At 56.9% G+C, this 18975-nt stretch overlaps 1 protein-coding gene across 2 annotated transcripts; it reads left to right on the forward strand.

Annotated features, from left to right (window-relative positions):
- Positions 1 to 3013: 3013 nt before the first annotated feature.
- On the forward strand, positions 3014 to 18320 carry RMND5A (required for meiotic nuclear division 5 homolog A). Of its 2 annotated transcripts, none has more exons than XM_073562087.1 (9): positions 3014 to 3486; positions 12484 to 12629; positions 13089 to 13223; positions 15862 to 15962; positions 16074 to 16240; positions 16307 to 16472; positions 16705 to 16807; positions 17134 to 17288; positions 17503 to 18320. In XM_073562087.1, exons 1-9 carry the CDS (start codon positions 3345 to 3347, stop codon positions 17564 to 17566), a joined length of 1179 nt encoding a protein of 392 aa, XP_073418188.1. In that variant the 5' UTR covers positions 3014 to 3344; the 3' UTR covers positions 17567 to 18320. The 2 variants fall into 2 exon arrangements, with proteins under 2 accessions (XP_073418188.1, XP_073418189.1); XM_073562088.1 differs by having other exon boundaries at positions 3015 to 3486; positions 12487 to 12629.
- Positions 18321 to 18975: the final 655 nt, after the last annotated feature.

An 18975-nucleotide genomic window follows, 5' to 3' on the forward strand; every position in this document is an offset into this window, starting at 1 on the left:
CTCTCCTACATCGTTGTTCCAGCTCTGCTACATCACTGTTTCAGTTCTCCTACATCGCTGTTCCAGCTGTCCTACATCACTGTTCCAGCCCTGCTGTCAGTGTTCCAGTTCTACATCGCTGTTCCAGTACTCCTACATCGCTGTTCCAACTCTCCTACATCACCGTTCCAGCTCTCCTACATCACTGTTCCAGCCCTGCTGTCAGTGTTCCAGCTCTCCTACATCGCTGTTCCAACTCTCCTACATCGCTGTTCCAGTTCTCCTACATCGCACTTCCAGCTCTCCTACATCACTGTTCCAGCCCTGCTGTCAGTGTTCCAGTTCTCCTACATCACTGTTCCAACTCTCCTACATCACCGTTCCAGCTCTCCTACATCACTGTTCCAGCTCTCCTACATCGCTGTTCCAGCTCTCCTACATCACTGTTCCAGCCCTGCTGTCAGTGTTCCAGTTCTCCTACATCACTGTTCCAGTTCTCCTTCATCGCTGTTCCAGCTCTCCTACATCGCTGTTCCAGCTCTGCTACATCACTGTTCTAGTTCTCCTACATCACTGTTCCAGCCCTGCTGTCAGTGTTCCAGTTCTCTTACATCACTGTTCCAGTTCTCCTACATCGCTGTTTCAACTCTCCTACATCGCTGTTCCAGCTCTCCTACATCGCTCTTCCAGCTCTCCTACATCACTGTTCCAGCCCTGCTGTCAGTGTTCCAGTTCTCCTACATCACTGTTCCAGCTCTCCTACATTGCTGTTCCAGCTGTTCTACATCACTGTTCCAGCCCTGCTGTCAGTGTTCCAGTTCTCCTACATCGCTGTTCCAGTTCTCCTACATCGCTGTTCCAACTCTCCTACATCACCGTTCCAGCTCTCCTACATCACTGTTCCAGCCCTGCTGTCAGTGTTCCGGTTCTCCTACATCGCTGTTCCAGCTCTCCTACATCGCTGTTCCAGCTCTCCTACATCGCTGTTCCAGCTCTCCTACATCACTGTTCCAGCCCTGCTGTCAGTGTTCCAGTTTTCCTACATCACTGTTCCAGCTCTCCTACATCGCTGTTCCAGCTCTCCTACATCACTGTTCCAGCCCTGCTGTCAGTGTTCCAGGTCTCCTACATCACTGTTCCAGCTCTCCTACATCGCTGTTCCAGCTTTCCTACATCGCTGTTCCAGCCCTGCTGTCAGTGTTCCAGTTCTCCTACATCGCTGTTCCAACTCTCCTACATCGCTGTTCCAGCTCTCCTACATCGCTCTTCCAGGTCTGCTACATCGCTGTTCCAGCTCTCCTACATCACTGTTCCAGTTCTTTTACATCGCTGTTCCAGTTCTCCTACATCGCTGTTCCAGCTCTCCTACATCGCTGTTCCAGCTCTCCTACATCACTGTTCCAGCCCTGCTGTCAGTGTTCTAGTTCTCCTACATCAATGTTCCAGCTCTCCTACATCGCTGTTCCAGTTTTCCTACATCGCTGTTCCAGCTCTCCTACATCACTGTTCCAGTTTTCCTACATCGCTGTTCCAGCTCTCCTACATCGCTGTTCCAACTCTCCTACATCACTGTTCCAGCTCTCCTACATCACCGTTCCAGTCCTGCTATGTCAGTGTTCCAGCTCTCCTACATCACCATTCCAGTCCTGCTACATCAGTGTTCCAGCTCTGCTACATCAGAGTTCCATCAATGTTCCAGCTCTGCTACGTCAGTGTTCCAGCTCTGCTATGTCACAGTTCCAGCTCTCCTACATCACTGTTCCAGCTCTCCTACATCACCATTCCAGTCCTGCTACGTCAGAGTTCCAGCTCTGCTACATCTGCCTCCGTTGTTCCAGCTCTGCTACGTCAGAGTTCCAGCTCTGCTACGTCAGTGTTCCAGCTCTGCTACGTCAATGTTCCAGCTCTGCTACGTCAGTGTTCCAGCTCTGCTACATCTGCCTCCATTGTTCCAGCTCTGCTACGTCAGTGTTCCAGCTCTGCTACGTCAGAGTTCCAGCTCTGCTACGTCAGTGTTCCAGCTCTGCTACGTCAGTGTTCCAGCTCTGCTACGTCAATGTTCCAGCTCTGCTACGTCAGTGTTCCAGCTCTGCTACATCTGCCTCTGTTGTTCCAGCTCTGCTACGTCAGTGTTCCAGCTCTGCTACGTCAGAGTTCCAGCTCTGCTACGTCAGTGTTCCAGCTCTGCTACGTCAGAGTTCCAGCTCTGCTACGTCAGTGTTCCAGCTCTGCTACGTCAGTGTTCCAGCTCTGCTACATCTGCCTCCGTTGTTCCAGCTCTGCTACATCTGCCTCCGTTGTTCCAGCTCTGCTACGTCAGAGTTCCAGCTCTGCTACATCTGCCTCCGTTGTTCCAGTCTCCCCACTGCACTGCGCACTAAAGTGCTCTGAGGATCCACCGCACCGAGAGACGTGACACGAATATTTTAAAGCTGTGATTTGGATAGGAAATGAAATCATGTAAGAACACTTACAAAAAGCCAGAAATGTTTTTTTTCAGAAATAATAGAAAAAGTATAAAAAAAAATTTAACATACAAAAAATGAATATTTAGATTTTAAAAATGCCATTATTAGCATAAAAATATTCATGCAAAAGTTTGGCCTTGTCCAAAAATGCCCCATGGTGGTTAAGGGGTTAACGTCCAAGCTTCTTTCATGAGCAGCCAATCAAAACGTGGGAAGTCCCTGTGCTGCAGCTAATAGAATGACGTGGTGACGTCAGCGTGGCAGCTTCTGTAGCCCCGCCCAGCAACAACTGTCGAGACCCGGATGTTAAAAAAAAAGCTGGACTCAACTACGGGCAGAGGGAAGTAGAGCTGACGTCATCAGATGGAATATTCCATTATTCCAGGAGGGAGGCTAAAGAATGGGATGTTTGATGTTGATGAATAAGAAACGCAGGTTAATGTCTGCCCGGAACGTGCAGTAATCCGCTCTGTAATCGTGAGCTGACATCCCGGGCAGGTCTGTGTAGGATGTCTGTGAACATTTAGGTTGACAGTTACTTAGAACCCCCCCACATTGTACAGTGGTTCAATCCCGGTAAAACAGGTCAATGATGAGCTCCGGTAAAAAACAAAAACAAGCGGCGCTGACGGAGATCTGCCGGTGGTCGCGGCCGTGAAGCGCAGCCGTCAGCATCGGCCGACAAGCGCCGGCACCGTGCGATCAGGCCGGGCCGGGAGGCAGAGTCAGGCCGCGCTCGTTCGCCCTCTCCCGCAGGTCGCATTGGCGGGGGCCGCTCCGGCCCGGGCCGAGGAGCTGCTGCTGCTGCTGTCGGAGGAAGAGGAGGCCCCGGGGCCGCCCCCCCGCCGCCCCGTGTTACCGGGGCCCCCGGCGCCGTCCTCAGGCCTTCCCGGGGACATGGAGCAGTGCGTGACGGTGGAGCGGGAGCTGGAGAAGGTGCTGCAGAAGTTCGGGGGGTACGGGCAGCACTGCGAGCGGAGCCTGGAGGAGCTGATCGAGCACGCCGGCGGCCTGAGGCGGGAGATCGTGCAGGCGGCGGGTGAGAACACCGGGGGAGACGGGGCAGACGTGACGTCATCACCGACGTGATCATGTGACCTCAGTTGTATGGGAGAGACCACCCTGGGAATGACAGCAGATCTGCGGCCCGGTGCCCCTTCTCTTCCCCCCCCCCCCCCTCCCCCTCCCCAGATCTGCGGCCCGGTGCCCCCTCTCTCCCCCCCCCCTCCCCAGATCTGCGGCCCGGTGCCCCTTCTCTCCCCCCCCCCTCCCCAGATCTGCGGCCCGGTGCCCCTTCTCTAACCCCCCCCCCCCCTCCCCAGATCTGCGGCCCGGTGCCCCCTCTCTCCCCCCCCCCCCCCCTCCCCAGATCTGCGGCCCGGTGCCCCCTCTCTCCCCCCCCCCCCCCTCCCCAGATCTGCGGCCCGGTGCCCCTTCTCTCCCCCCCCCTCCCCAGATCTGCGGCCCGGTGCCCCCTCCCCAGATCTGCGGCCCGGTGCCCCCTCCCCAGATCTGCGGCCCGGTGCCCCCTCCCCAGATCTGCGGCCCGGTGCCCCCTCCCCAGATCTGCGGCCCGGTGCCCCCTCCCCAGATCTGCGGCCCGGTGCCCCCTCCCCAGATCTGCGGCCCGGTGCCCCCTCCCCAGATCTGCGGCCCGGTGCCCCCTCCCCAGATCTGCGGCCCGGTGCCCCCTCCCCAGATCTGCGGCCCGGTGCCCCCTCCCCAGATCTGCGGCCCGGTGCCCCCTCCCCAGATCTGCGGCCCGGTGCCCCCCTCCCCAGATCTGCGGCCCGGTGCCCCCTCCCCAGATCTGCGGGCCGGTGCCCCCTCCCCAGATCTGCGGGCCGGTGCCCCCTCTCTTCCCCCCCTTCCCCAGATCTGCGGCCCGGTGCCCCCCTCTCTTCCCCCCCCCCTCCCCAGATCTGCGGCCCGGTGCCCCCTCTCTTCCCCCCCCCTCCCCAGATCTGCGGCCCGGTGCCCCCTCTCTTCCCCCCCCTCCCCAGATCTGCGGCCCGGTGCCCCCTCTCTTCCCCCCCTCCCCAGATCTGCGGCCCGGTGCCCCCTCTCTTCCCCCCCCTCCCCAGATCTGCGGCCCGGTGCCCCCTCTCTTCCCCCCCCTCCCCAGATCTGCGGCCCGGTGCCCCCTCTCTTCCCCCCCTCCCCAGATCTGCTGCCCGGTGCCCCCTCTCTCCCCCCCCCCCCCCCCAGATCTGCGGCCCGGTGGCCCCTCTCTCCCCCCCCCCCCTCCCCAGATCGGTGGCCCCTCTCCCCCCCCCCCCCCTCCCCAGATCTGCGGCCCGGTGGCCCCTCTCTTCCCCCCCCCCCCCCCCCTCCCCAGATCTGCGGCCCGGTGCCCCCTTCTCTTCTCCCCCCCCCCCCCTCCCCACACATCTGCGGCCCGGTGCCCCTTCTCTTCTCCCCCCCCCCCCCACAGATCTGCGGCCCGGTGCCCCTTCTCTCCCCCCCCCCCCCCCTCCCCAGATCTGCGGCCCGGTGCCCCTTCTCTTCCCCCCCCTCCCCAGATCTGCGGCCCGGTGCCCCTTCTCTCCCCCCCCCCCTCCCCAGATCTGCGGCCCAGTGCCCCCTCCCCAGATCTGCGGCCCAGTGCCCCCTCTCTCCCCCCCCCCCCCCCCTCCCCAGATCTGCGGCCCAGTGCCCCCTCTCTCCCCCCCCCCCCCCCCAGATCTGCGGCCCGGTGGCCCCTCTCTCCCCCCCCCCCCCCAGATCTGCGGCCCGGTGGCCCCTCTCTCCCCCCCCCCCCCCCCAGATCTGCGGCCCGGTGCCCCCTCTCTCCCCCCCCCCCTCCCCAGATCTGCGGCCCGGTGCCCCCTCCCCAGATCTGCGGGCCGGTGCCCCCTCCCCAGATCTGCGGGCCGGTGCCCCCTCCCCAGATCTGCGGGCCGGTGCCCCCTCCCCAGATCTGCGGGCCGGTGCCCCCTCCCCAGATCTGCGGGCCGGTGCCCCCTCCCCAGATCTGCGGGCCGGTGCCCCCTCCCCAGATCTGCGGGCCGGTGCCCCCTCCCCAGATCTGCGGGCCGGTGCCCCCTCTCTTCCCCCCCCTCCCCAGATCTGCGGCCCAGTGCCCCCTCCCCAGATCTGCGGCCCAGTGCCCCCTCTCTCCCCCCCCTCCCCAGATCTGCGGCCCGGTGCCCCCTCCCCAGATCTGCGGCCCGGTGCCCCCTCCCCAGATCTGCGGCCCGGTGCCCCCTCCCCAGATCTGCGGCCCGGTGCCCCCTCCCCAGATCTGCGGCCCGGTGCCCCCTCCCCAGATCTGCGGCCCGGTGCCCCCTCCCCAGATCTGCGGCCCGGTGCCCCCTCCCCAGATCTGCGGCCCGGTGCCCCCCTCCCCAGATCTGCGGCCCGGTGCCCCCTCCCCAGATCTGCGGCCCGGTGCCCCCTCTCTTCCCCCCCCTCCCCAGATCTGCGGCCCCGGTGCCCCCTCTCCCCCCCCCCCTCCCCAGATCTGCGGCCCGGTGCCCCCTCTCTTCCCCCCCCCCTCCCCAGATCTGCGGCCCGGTGCCCCCTCTCCCCCCCCCCCCCCCTCCCCAGATCTGCGGCCCGGTGCCCCCTCTCCCCCCCCCCCCCCTCCCCAGATCTGCGGCCCGGTGCCCCCTCTCCCCCCCCCCCCCCCCCCCCCCAGATCTGCGGCCCGGTGGCCCCTCTCTCCTCCTCCCCCCCCCCCCCCCCCCCCAGATCTGCGGCCCGGTGGCCCCTCTCCCTCCCCCCCCCCCCCCCCCCCCCAGATCTGCGGGCCCGGTGCCCCTTCTCTTCCCCCCCCCCCCTCCCCAGATCTGCGGCCCGGTGCCCCTTCTCTTCCCCCCCCCCCCCCCCTCCCAGATCTGCGGCCCGGTTCCCCTTCTCTTCTCCCCCCCCCCCACAGATCTGCGGCCCGGTGCCCCTTCTCCTCTCCCCCCCCCCCTCCCCTCAGATCTGCGGCCCGGTGCCCCCTCTCTCCTCCCCCCCCACAGATCTGCGGCCCGGTGCCCCCTCTCTTCCTTGCCCCCCCCCACAGATCTGCGGCCCCGGTGCCCCCTCCCCAGATCTGCGGCCCGGTGCCCCTTCTCTTCCCCCCCCCCCCCCCACAGATCTGCGGCCCGGTGCCCCTTCTCTTCCTCCCCCCTTCTCTTCCTCCCCCCTTCTCTTCCTCCCCCCTTCTCTTCCTCCCCCCTTCTCTTCCTCCCCCCTTCTCTTCCTCCCCCCTTCTCTTCCTCCCCCCTTCTCTTCCTCCCCCCTTCTCTTCCTCCCCCCTTCTCTTCCTCCCCCCTTCTCTTCCTCCCCCCTTCTCTTCCTCCCCCCTTCTCTTCCTCCCCCCTTCTCTTCCTCCCCCCTTCTCTTCCTCCCCCCTTAATCTGCGGCCCGGTGCCCCTTCTCTTCCTCCCCCCCTCCCCTCCCCTCCCCAGAACTGCGGCCCGGTGCCCATTCTCTTCCTCCCCCCCCCCCCCCCCCCCCCCCTCCTCCCCAGAACTGCGGCCCGGTGCCCCTTCTCTTCCTCCCCCCCCCCCCTCCTCCCCAGAACTGCGGCCCGGTGCCCCTTCTCTTCCTCCCCCCACTCCCCAGATCTGCGGCCGGGTGCCCCTTCTCTTCCTCCCCCCACTCCCCAGATCTGCGGCCGGGTGCCCCTTCCCTTCCTCCCCCCACTCCCCAGATCTGCGGCCCGGTGCCCCTTCTCTTCCCCCAGATTTGGGGAGTCTGTACCCTGACCTGACAGGATCAGCCCTAGGGGGTCTAGGATCACAGTGGGGGTCTTATGTCCCCGTGTAGTAGTATTGTCGGTCAGGTGCTCAGCTGGTTCCATGTCCCATAGACTTAGCGCCAGTCTGTAGAGGCCACACAGGTCAGATGGGGGCTCCACACCCCACTCTCGGGATCAGTGGGGCCCTGCACGCTGTACCCCGTGATACCGTCCTCTACCTGCACAGAGGGTCTGTGTCTGGTGAGAAGCGGCTCATGGGGCGATCAGCGGCAGTGCCCACATGGGAGACGGCCACCTGATGGCTGATAATGCCCGAATTGTGGTCTTGTGCCCGCCGCACGTGACTGGGGGGATCCGGCCTCCGCTCCGCACACAGGGACTGTATCACACGCTGGTTCTTATTTTTGGATCAGGGCGGGTGACGGCTCTGCATCGCCCATTGTCTCGGAGGCCACAGTGACCCGTGTGGGGACAATGGTTGTCTCGCCCCGCCGGACACAATGGGTGCGATTGTACCAGCAGTCAGCAGCGGATGCGCTTCCCAGGACTTGTGGATAAACAGGAAAGAACCTAAAACCAGGGGCAGCAGTGTTACATCAGTGACAGACCCTCAAAGATGTTTCCGGGCATTTATCAGCATAGGAAGCACATAGCTGGCTGCAGGGACCCCCAGTAATGGTGCTAATCAGGGATGTATGACCATCGCTCAGAGGGGGCCGCACTCTTGATTACAATTCACACCTGTGCCCTCCATCCCCAGCGATTGTACCTGGCGATCTATGGATTTAGTGGGACACCCCCCTTTCAAATCCCCGGCCACCACTTATCCCGCAGTAAGCATGCATGCCAGGCAGCCTGCTCTTGGGTGTTTATCTGGGAGTCGGCCATGATGGACTCTAGTAAGCTGGAGCCTGTGCCAGTAACCATTAGCCATAAGGCGTCAGAATCTGTCCTCCGGCTGGAGACACCGGAAGCAGTGAGGGAGACTTGGTGCCGGACCTGGGGAGGAGGGGTAGGGTACAGTCTTATTTTCTTCAGGCTGGGAACATAAATGGAAACTATTGAATGTTGGGTAGAATATAGGAAAAAATGTGTGCGTGCAGCCTGTATACGGCACTGTGTGTGTGTGCACTCTTGCGTGCAGCCTGTATACGGCTCTGTGTGCGTGCCTGCAGCTCGTGTAAGTGTGTGTACGCACAGCCTGTATACGGGGCACTGTGTCTGTATACATGCGTGCAGCTCGTGTGTTTGTGTGCGTACACAGCCTGTATACAGAGTGTGTCTGTGTGCGTGCACAGCCTGTATACAGAGCTGTGTGTGTGCGTGCAGCTCGTGTGTGCGTGCACAGCCTGCATACAGAGCTGTGTGTGTGTGCGCGCGTGCAGCTCGTGTGTGTGTGTGCGTGCACAGCCTGTATATAGCGCTGTGTGTGTACAGCCTGTATACAGAGTGTCTGTGTGCGTGCGTGCACAGCCTGTATACAGAGCTGTGTGTGTGCAGCTCGTGTGTGTGCGTGCACAGCCTGTGTGCAGCTCGTGTGTGTGCGTGCACAGCCTGTATACAGAGCTGTGTGTGTGCGTGCACAGCCTGTATACAGAGCTGTGTGTGTGCGTGCACAGCCTGTATACAGAGCTGTGTGTGTGCGTGCACAGCCTGTATACAGAGCTGTGTGTGTGCGTGCACAGCCTGTATACAGAGCTGTGTGTGTGCGTGCACAGCCTGTATACAGAGCTGTGTGTGTGCGTGCACAGCCTGTATACAGAGCTGTGTGTGTGCGTGCACAGCCTGTATACAGAGCTGTGTGTGTGCGTGCACAGCCTGTATACAGAGCTGTGTGTGTGCGTGCACAGCCTGTATACAGAGCTGTGTGTGTGCGTGCACAGCCTGTATACAGAGCTGTGTGTCTGTGTGCAGCTCGTGTGTGTGCGTGCACAGCCTGTATACAGCGCTGTGTGCGTGCACAGCCTGTATACAGAGCTGTGTCTGTGTGTGTGTGCGTGCAGCTCATGTGTGTGTGTACAGCCTGTATACAGAGTGTCTGTGTGTGCGTGCACAGCCTGTATACAGAGCTGTGTGTGCGTGCACAGCCTGTATACAGAGCTGTGTCTGTGTGCGTGCAGCTCGTGTGTGTGCGTGCACAGCCTGTATACAGCGCTGTGTGTCTGTGTGCGTGCACAGCCTGTATACAGAGCTGTGTGTGTGCAGCTCGTGTGTGCGTGCACAGCCTGTATACAGAGCTGTGTGCGTGCACAGCCTGTATACAGAGCTGTGTGCGTGCACAGCCTGTATACAGAGCTGTGTGCGTGCACAGCCTGTATACAGAGCTGTGTGCGTGCACAGCCTGTATACAGAGCTGTGTGCGTGCACAGCCTGTATACAGAGCTGTGTGCGTGCACAGCCTGTATACAGAGCTGTGTGCGTGCACAGCCTGTATACAGAGCTGTGTGCGTGCACAGCCTGTATACAGAGCTGTGTGCGTGCACAGCCTGTATACAGAGCTGTGTGCGTGCACAGCCTGTATACAGAGCTGTGTGCGTGCACAGCCTGTATACAGAGCTGTGTGCGTGCACAGCCTGTATACAGAGCTGTGTGCGTGCACAGCCTGTATACAGAGCTGTGTGCGTGCACAGCCTGTATACAGAGCTGTGTGCGTGCACAGCCTGTATACAGAGCTGTGTGTCTGTGTGCGTGCAGCTCGTGTGTGTGCGTGCACAGCCTGTATACAGCGCTGTGTGTCTGTGTGCGAGCAGCTCGTGTGTGTGCGTGCACAGCCTGTATTCAGCGCTGTCTGTGTGCGTGCGTGCAGCTCGTGTGTGTGCGTGCACAGCCTGTATACAGAGCTGTGTGTCTGTGCGGGCGTGCAGCTCGTGTGTGTGCGTGCACAGCCTGTATACAGAGCTGTGTGTGTGCGTGCACAGCCTGTATACAGAGCTGTGTGTGTGCGTGCACAGCCTGTATACAGAGCTGTGTGTGTGCGTGCACAGCCTGTATACAGAGCTGTGTGTGTGCGTGCACAGCCTGTATACAGAGCTGTGTGTGTGCGTGCACAGCCTGTATACAGAGCTGTGTGTGTGTGCGTGCACAGCCTGTATACAGAGCTGTGTGTGTGTGCGTGCACAGCCTGTATACAGAGCTGTGTGTGTGTGCGTGCACAGCCTGTATACAGAGCTGTGTGTGTGTGCGTGCACAGCCTGTATACAGAGCTGTGTGTGTGCGCGTGCACAGCCTGTATACAGCGCTGTGTGTCTGTGTGCGTGCGTGCAGCTCGTGTGTGTGCGTGCACAGCCTGTATACAGCGCTGTGTGTCTGTGTGCAGCTCGTGTGTGTGCGTGCACAGCCTGTATTCAGCGCTGTGTGTCTGTGTGCGAGCAGCTCGTGTGTGTGCTTGCACAGCCTGTATACAGAGCTGTGTGTCTGTGTGCGGGCGTGCAGCTCGTGTGTGTGCGTGCACAGCCTGTATACAGAGCTGTGTCTGTGTGCGTGCGTGCAGCTCGTGTGTGTGCGTGCACAGCCTGTATACAGCGCTGTGTGCATGCACAGCCTGTATACAGCGCTGTGTGTCTGTGTACGTGCAGCTCGTGTGTGTGTACAGCCTGTATACAGAGTGTCTGTGTGTGCGTGCACAGCCTGTATACAGAGCTGTGTCTGTGTGCGTGCAGCTCGTGTGTGCGTGCACAGCCTGTATACAGAGCTGTGTCTGTGTGCGTGCAGCTCGTGTGTGCGTGCACAGCCTGTATACAGAGCTGTGTGTGTGTGTGCAGCTCGTGTGTGTGTGTGCACAGCCTGTATACAGAGCTGTGTGTGTGCAGCTCGTGTGTGTGCGTGCACAGCCTGTATACAGAGCTGTGTGTCTGTGTGCGTGAAGCTCGTGTGTGCGTGCACAGCCTGTATACAGAGCTGTGTGTGCGTGCGTGCACAGCCTGTATACAGAGCTGTGTGTGCGTGCGTGCACAGCCTGTATACAGAGCTGTGTGTGCGTGCGTGCACAGCCTGTATACAGAGCTGTGTGTGCGTGCGTGCACAGCCTGTATACAGCGCTGTCTGTGTGCGTGCGTGCAGCTCGTGTGTGCGTGCACAGCCTGTATACAGCGCTGTGTCTGTGTGCGTGCATGCACAGCCTGTATACAGCGCTGTGTGCGTGCAGCTCGTGTGTGTGCGTGCACAGCCTGTATACAGCGCTGTGTGTCTGTGTGCGAGCAGCTCGTGTCTGTGTGCGTGCACAGCCTGTATACAGCGCTGTGTCTGTGTGCGTGCACAGCCTGTATACAGCGCTGTGTGTCTGTGTGCGTGCGTGCAGCTCGTGTGTGTGCGTGCACAGCCTGTATACAGAGCTGTGTGTCTGTGTGCGTGCGTGCAGCTCGTGTGTGTGCGTGCACAGCCTGTATACAGAGCTGTGTGTCTGTGTGTGCGTGCAGCTCGTGTGTGTGCGTGCACAGCCTGTATACAGAGCTGTGTCTGTGTGCATGCGTGCGTGCAGCTCGTGTGTGTGCGTGCACAGCCTGTATACAGCGCTGTGTGTCTGTGTGCGTGCGTGCAGCTCGTGTGTGTGCGTGCACAGCCTGTATACAGCGCTGTGTGTGTGTGTACAGCCTGTATACAGAGTGTCTGTGTGTGCGTGCACAGCCTGTATACAGAGCTGTGTCTGTGTGCGTGCAGCTCGTGTGTGTGCGTGCACAGCCTCTATACAGAGCTGTGTGTCTGTGTGTGTGCACAGCCTGTATACAGCGCTGTGTCTGTGTGCGTGCGTGCAGCTCGTGTGTGTGTACAGCCTGTATACAGAGTGTCTGCGTGCACAGCCTGTATACAGAGCTGTGTCTGTGTGCGTGCGTGCAGCTCGTGTGTGTGTGTACAGCCTGTATACAGAGTGTCTGTGTGCGTGCACAGCCTGTATACAGAGCTGTGTGTGCGTGCGTGCAGCTCGTGTGTGCGTGCACAGCCTGTATACAGCTGTGTGTCTGTGTGCGTGCAGCTCGTGTGTGCGTGCACAGCCTGTATACAGCTCTGTGTGCGTGCAGCTTGTGTGTGTGCGTGCACAGCCTGTATACAGCTCTGTGTGTCTGTGTGCGTGTAGCTCGTGTGTGTGCGTGCACAGCCTGTATACAGCGCTGTGTGTGTGCGTGCGTGCACAGCCTGTATACAGCTCTGTGTGTCTGTGTGCGTGTAGCTCGTGTGTGTGCGTGCACAGCCTGTATACAGCGCTGTGTGTGTGTGTGCGTGCGTGCACAGCCTGTATACAGCTCTGTGTGTCTGTGTGCGTGTAGCTCGTGTGTGTGCGTGCACAGCCTGTGTACTGCGCTGTGTGCGCCCACCTCTATCCATAAGTGACCATCTCCTTCTTTCCAGTAGAACAGGATGAAGAATTATCCGGGACGCTGTCTCTGGTGCTAACGCAGTGCTGTAAGCGGATAAAGGACACCGTGCAGAAGCTGGCCTCCGACCACAAGGATATCCACAGCAGCGTGTCCAGGGTGGGGAAGGCCATAGACAAGGTACAGTATGTGTACGGCATGGCGGGCGGTGGCTTCCCTCCGTGTTCAGCATCCGATGGACCACCGCAGAACGCTGTATGGCACCTACTGAGCGATGGTGGATGTCGGTGGTGCAGGGTGTGGATGGCGGCCGGGAGCGTCGCTTGCTGCATTCATAGAGGAGCACGGTGACTTTCTGACCGATTGACTTCCTAGAAAATAAGCTGACCCCCCCCGACAGTTTGGATGTTATTTTCGGGGTGGTGTCTGTGTTGTATTAGAAGGTGGTGAGGTTTGGTGGTCACCTTCCTCCTCTCTATGCAGCATGGACTGAGTGGTCCGGCCATGATGATGGGCACACTTCACCATTGGGGGAGCGCCACCAATCTGGACAAGACTCGCTTACTGAGAACATGTCCATAAATCTGGTCCATTGCTCTCCCGGATCTTTCATGCCCAGGTTTTATTTCTCTGTTGCAGAATTTCGATGCAGACATCAGCAGTGTGGGCATCGACGGCTGCTGGCAGGCGGACAGCCAGCGCACGCTCAATGAAGTCATGGTGGAGCACTTCTTCCGGCAGGGAATGCTGGATGTGGCGGAGGAGCTGTGCCAGGTACCCACAGCCTCAGGAGGAACAGTATATACTGGCAGTGCTTACTATAAAGGGGTGCAGCGGCCGTATACACCCAGCTATGTCGGAGGGGGGGAATGTAGTGGAGAGGTAACATGGGAAGGATTCACTTTCTCTTTCCATACATTAAGAAGTAGCGTCCCTTTGTACAGGCGTAGTTTCCAGCCTGTTATATTCTCCTACCGAGCTGTCCGAACTGGTAATTTGCTTCTACAACTCATATTGTCCATACCAGACCCTGGCAAATATTTTCCAGGTATCACAGTTACGGCAAGGCGGGCTGAGATTTACTAAATACTAATTCACACCTTGCCATAAAAAAGCATGTGCATTTATGCTGCTGGTTTTCACTGTGCAATGTTAGAGGGTGAAATCTAGCAGATTTGCAGCATAGGATAGATGTAGAGAGGTGTTTGCAATGACACACGGCTCTGCTCTAACACCTCCTTGGTTCTAGTGGAAATTGGCAACTAAGATTTACAAGTCGATAACTCCGCAACAGACATGACAAAATTAAAGAAAACTTTTTATCAGATCTTCAGCTCGTATATCGAATGGCGTAAAGAAAAAAAAAAAGTTTTGTACTGTTGATTTGTTCATTCTGCCTCCCAAACATCTCAGTTAGGCTCAGCTCACATTTTTCCTGCGCTGATCGCTTACATCGGGATTTCTGTCAAATCCCCTCCCCCCCCCTCTGCTACAAAAATGCAACTCTGTTGGAACCACTGAACGAACGTTCAATGTACTGAGGCAGATGACACCCGTCTGGTCTGGGATCTGGCAGTGTTCCTGTTTTTTAGGCATGCATCAAACAACGGTTGACCACACCACTAAGGAGACCGAGCACTGCTGACCAGATGCCAGGTGTTAGTGAGTGGATCCATCCAGGGTTTCATCTGAATCTCCATTTTTGGGGTTTAAACAGAAACCCCAATGTAAGTGCTCAGTGTAGAGTGCAGGATAATTGTGAACTGAGAATTAAAAATGATCCAAAGTGTTCTGTACCCTAAAATGCCACCAATTCAACCCACAAAAGGTAAGTCCCCACTCAGGACTGTCATCTGTCAGTGGAAATATAGGAGGTGTCCACATTACTGGTAGTTCAAAGGCTCTGGAAAAGCGTTATGGCTCCTCACCCCCCCCCCCCAAAGAAATCAAATATGTTCTGCGCTACACTCACTCTCCTCTGAGCCCCACAGTGTGTCTAAACCACAGTTCGAGTCCATGTTCGACATTACTGTAGCTAGGAGGGCCCGCCTTAATTTTTAGAGTGTGTGTTTCCAGAAGCACGAGCTGGGCAGGTCAATACATGGGGCACTATAATGTCTGGGGCCACGGCAATGTATGGCGCACTACAATTACATATTTGCGTTTTTTCCAATAAAAAAAGCATGGCAGGTGTGTTGCAAATTATAAACACACGTGAGGCCCAAATAGTCACGGCAGCCGTAGATGAATTCCCCGAGGGATGTGATCTCCCTTTTGTAGTTTTTCTGCTGTTCTGGCACTTGAGGATCTCCGCACACTAGTCCAGCCAAACACTGCTCTGTGTGCAACGTAAATCTCCACAATGCGACCTCTAGTGGGGGAAAGAGCTATTACAACATTTAGGCAAAACCGGTCACCTACATTACAACTCGAAATGGAGAATACAACTATACATGAGATCAATTCAGGAGCACAGACCATCCCTTAGTGGCTACTACTTCAGATTATTGGTTGTAAAAACTATACTATATGAGCAAGGATGTCGCCTCATATCCTATATTGATCCTGAGTCATATTATACTCCAGGATGTAACTCAGGATCAGTAATGTATGTACACAGTGACTGCACCAGCAGAATAGTGAGTGCAGCTCTGGGGTATAATACAGGATGTAACTCAGGATCAGTAATGTAATGTATGTACACAGTGACTGCACCAGCAGAATAGTGAGTGCAGCTCTGGGGTATAATACAGGATGTAACTCAGGATCAGTAATGTATGTACACAGTGACTGCACCAGCAGAATAGTGAGTGCAGCTCTGGAGTATAATACAGGATGTAACTCAGGATCAGTAATGTAATGTATGTACACAGTGACTGCACCAGCAGAATAGTGAGTGCAGCTCTGGGGTATAATACAGGATGTAACTCAGGATCAGTAATGTAATGTATGTACACAGTGACTGCACCAGCAGAATAGTGAGTGCAGCCCCTGGGTATAATACATTACTGATCCTGAGTTACATCCTGTATTATACCCCAGAGCTGCGCTCACTATTCTGCTGGTGGAATCACTGTGTACATACATTACATTACCCTGTATTATACTGCAGAGCTGTCAGCTGAATGAGGTTTTTGGTTCCTTTTAGGAAAGGTTCTCCATGTTCTCCCCCCTTTCATGTTGGAGCTGTCCCCCCTTTGGATGCCCCTTTGTATGGCGGTGCCCCCTGCTGACGCGGCATAGTCACACACAATAATCTCCTCTCGGCCCCAGTACATATTCCACTGAGTCCTCGGATGACATTTGCCTGGGGCGACACACGCGGCCAATTGGGGCCGTCCTATTGTCCTTGCTGCCCTTCTGTTACAGTGTCTCAGGGCACATTGTCATTGCTGCGTCCTCTGGTCTGCAGGAAGCCGGCCTCGCCATAGACCCCTGCCAGAAAGAGCCGTTCGTGGAGCTGAACAGGATCCTGGAGGCGCTGAAGGTCCGGGTCCTCCGGCCGGCATTGGAGTGAGTGATCTGCTTGTATTTCGGGTCTGCGGTGGTTTCTTGCCTTTGGCTGCACATCGCGTTATCGTTCGCTGACCAGAGCCGATTATCCGTTTTTCCTTTTCTTCCTAGATGGGCAGTGTCCAACCGGGAGATGCTGATGGCCCAGAACAGCTCACTGGAGTTCAAGCTTCATAGGTTGTACTTCATCAGTTTACTGATGGGGGGTGCAGCCAACCAAAGGGAGGCGCTACAGTATGCCAAAAACTTCCAGCCTTTTGCGATAAATCATCAGAAAGGTGAGCGTTCATCATCCGGGTGCCGCATGGTTCGTCCAGGTGTTAATCTGTCCGCCTTTCTCCTAGATATCCAGGTGCTGATGGGAAGCCTGGTGTACTTGCGGCAGGGGATCGAGAACTCGCCCTACGTTCATCTGCTGGATGCCAACCAGTGGGCAGACATCTGCGACATCTTCACCCGCGACGCCTGCGCCCTGCTGGGGCTCTCGGTAGAGTCTCCTCTTAGCGTTAGGTGAGCACTGCCGCGTCTATGGATCCCCCGATGGCCCCGAAGCCCCCTCTCTACTATATGGGTATCATGCAGGGGGTCTCCTGCTCTACACACCCCTCTGTGAGCCAAATTGGAGAGCTAGTAGTGACAGTAGCCTCTTTGAGCTCCCCAGTTTGCAGACGGAGGTCGAACAGTCTGTGCGCTGCATCAGTTTGGATGTAGGGGATGACGTGTGAGTTCCTCTGTTTTGCAGCTTTTCGGCGGGGTGCGTGGCACTTCCAGCGTTAATTAACATAAAGGCGGTAATTGAACAGCGGCAGTGCACCGGAGTGTGGAACCAGAAGGATGAGTTACCGGTGAGTGGATCTTCTGTGCACAGAGTTGAGCAAAAGATTACCAGGACCCTGGTTGTTAGTCTGCGACCGAAAGAATCTCCTACCTGCGGCATCCTTGGTGGGGTCATCAGATGAGTTGGCTTGTTGCAGGGCCTACTGTTCAGAAGAGGAGCATAGCAGGGAGGTTCACGGTGCTCTGGTCCAGCAGACATGGGCTGCCCACCTGGGTCCTGAGAGTCTTTTTGGAATGGAGTGTGAACCCGACTACCACTCCCTTCACTTCTGTGGCGGAGACGGCCATGAATGAAGTGAAGGTCACGTGTCTTCTGTTTTCCCTCTCTCCTCAGATTGAAGTGGATCTAGGTAAAAAGTGCTGGTACCATTCAATATTCGCCTGCCCGATCCTCCGTCAGCAAACTACGGACAATAATCCTCCCATGAAACTCGTTTGTGGACATATAATATCAAGAGATGCATTAAATAAAATGTTTAATGGAAGCAAGTAAGTATGTGAACCCACCACCCCAAGTCCATCACCTCTGGTCTTTATCCACCTCAGAGGATTCCTCCCCATTATAAGGCAGTATGTCTGCTCCTGCCCCGGCAAACCTCTATTAGATCCACATGGGACGGTGCTAGGACAGTCCACGGGGGGGGGGTCTCCAGTCTGCTGCTCGTACGGATCTCAATGGTCATTAACTCTCTCTCGTCTGCAGATTAAAGTGCCCGTATTGCCCTATGGAGCAGAGTCCCGGAGACGCCAAGCAGATCTTCTTCTGAACACGGGGAGCTCGCTGCGTTGGCGTTCGGCCTCCTAGGTTTTTAGTGCTTTGGAAGAAAGCTTGGGGAAGTTTTTTCCATAATTTCCATTTAATACAAAAAACCCTGAATTTTTTTTTTTGGTAAAGCGAATCCAACGTGGATACTACCGACGATTATAATCCTGACCACAGGCCAGCGCGCGCCAGGGTTGAAGTCTTGAAAAACGTGCGTCCCAAGGACCTTCCTGTAACTCTGTACACGGCCGCGCTCCGGCAGCTGCCGCACAATGCAGGTGTATTTGTACTTACAAAGCAAGAGATGATGTAAAGTTTCTATTGGTAAAGCCCCTTCCTCCTCCCCTTGCCTCTTTTTTTTCCCCCCTTTTCTTCTTCCTATCCCACCCCATTGTCAGTATAGAGCAATGTCGTGTGTCCTCCCCCCCCCCCCCCCCCCCCGTATGTTGTACATAACCGGACCGTTCTGCAGAGACGTCTAGCACAGGACATAGAGGATTTAACATATTTTTTTGCTAAGAGAACTTGCTGTATTATCTCCACAGTTAACTTTTTTTGATTTCCCCCCCCCTTTTTTTTTTTTTTCTTCTGTACGTAACACAACAAAAAAAAAAAAATGTAAATAAGCCGAGCGCCGTGACTATAAATTAATAAGAGTGAGGAGCTTTTTGCTGCTATGGTATAACGGGGGTATATTGTGCTTTTACTGAGATAAGAAATGTTTGTGTGAACAGAATATTCAATAAAAAATAATATGACTTTGGGGTGTTTGTCGGGGGGGGGGGTCTGCACTGCGCTCCGTCATCTTTGGACAACAGCAGCCATTCCATCAGGTGTGCAAAGGATAGACCAGACCTGTCTGATTTAGTGGTACCTGGAGGAAAATCACATACATGAGGGGGTCGGAGGTGCAGCGCTGCAGGGTGATGCTGCGAGTCCCATTCCAGGCTTGTAGAAGGGGGTGTCATTTTGTGAAAGCCCAGAGCCCCTGCAGTCCATGGTTTCAATGCAGTGGGCTCTGGGGAAAAATGGCCACTGGAGGCAACACATGCACAGATTTTGATCTCGGGAGACAAGATCCTGATGCCAACATCTCAATCTGTGCAGGCGACGCCTCCGGCGGACATTTTCCCAGAGTACGCAGCATCGAAACCATGGAAGTGAAGGGGCTTGAATGTCGACAGAGCCCTCGCACTACTGAACATCTGGGACTCTCAGAAGCCCTCTTCAGCGTACCACCTCCGAACACCCCCCCTGCTCCCAGCCCAGGGCCCACAGTATCTTCTTATCCCTGCTGCCCCCATTCCCGGTAAGTTACATTCAGACTATAAGACGCACCCCAATTTCCCCCAAAATTTCAGAAAAAAATTGTGTCTTATAGTCCAAAAAATAAGGTATATAACCAGCATTTGC

Source organism: Dendrobates tinctorius, unplaced genomic scaffold (genome assembly GCF_039654945.1).
Source record: "Dendrobates tinctorius isolate UK_male_01 unplaced genomic scaffold, ASM3965494v1 ptg000334l, whole genome shotgun sequence".
In the NCBI taxonomy this organism is placed as follows: domain Eukaryota; kingdom Metazoa; phylum Chordata; class Amphibia; order Anura; family Dendrobatidae; genus Dendrobates; species Dendrobates tinctorius.

Bases quoted from the DNA above. Each gene is read 5' to 3' on its own strand.
- RMND5A (XM_073562087.1), top strand. From the start codon at position 3,345: ATGGAGCAGTGCGTGACGGTGGAGCGGGAGCTGGAGAAGGTGCTGCAG. The intron at 13,224-15,861 runs GTACCCACAGCC...TCTGGTCTGCAG, and splicing joins TGGCGGAGGAGCTGTGCCAG to GAAGCCGGCCTCGCCATAGA. The intron at 16,241-16,306 runs GTGAGCGTTCAT...CCTTTCTCCTAG, and splicing joins TGCGATAAATCATCAGAAAG to ATATCCAGGTGCTGATGGGA.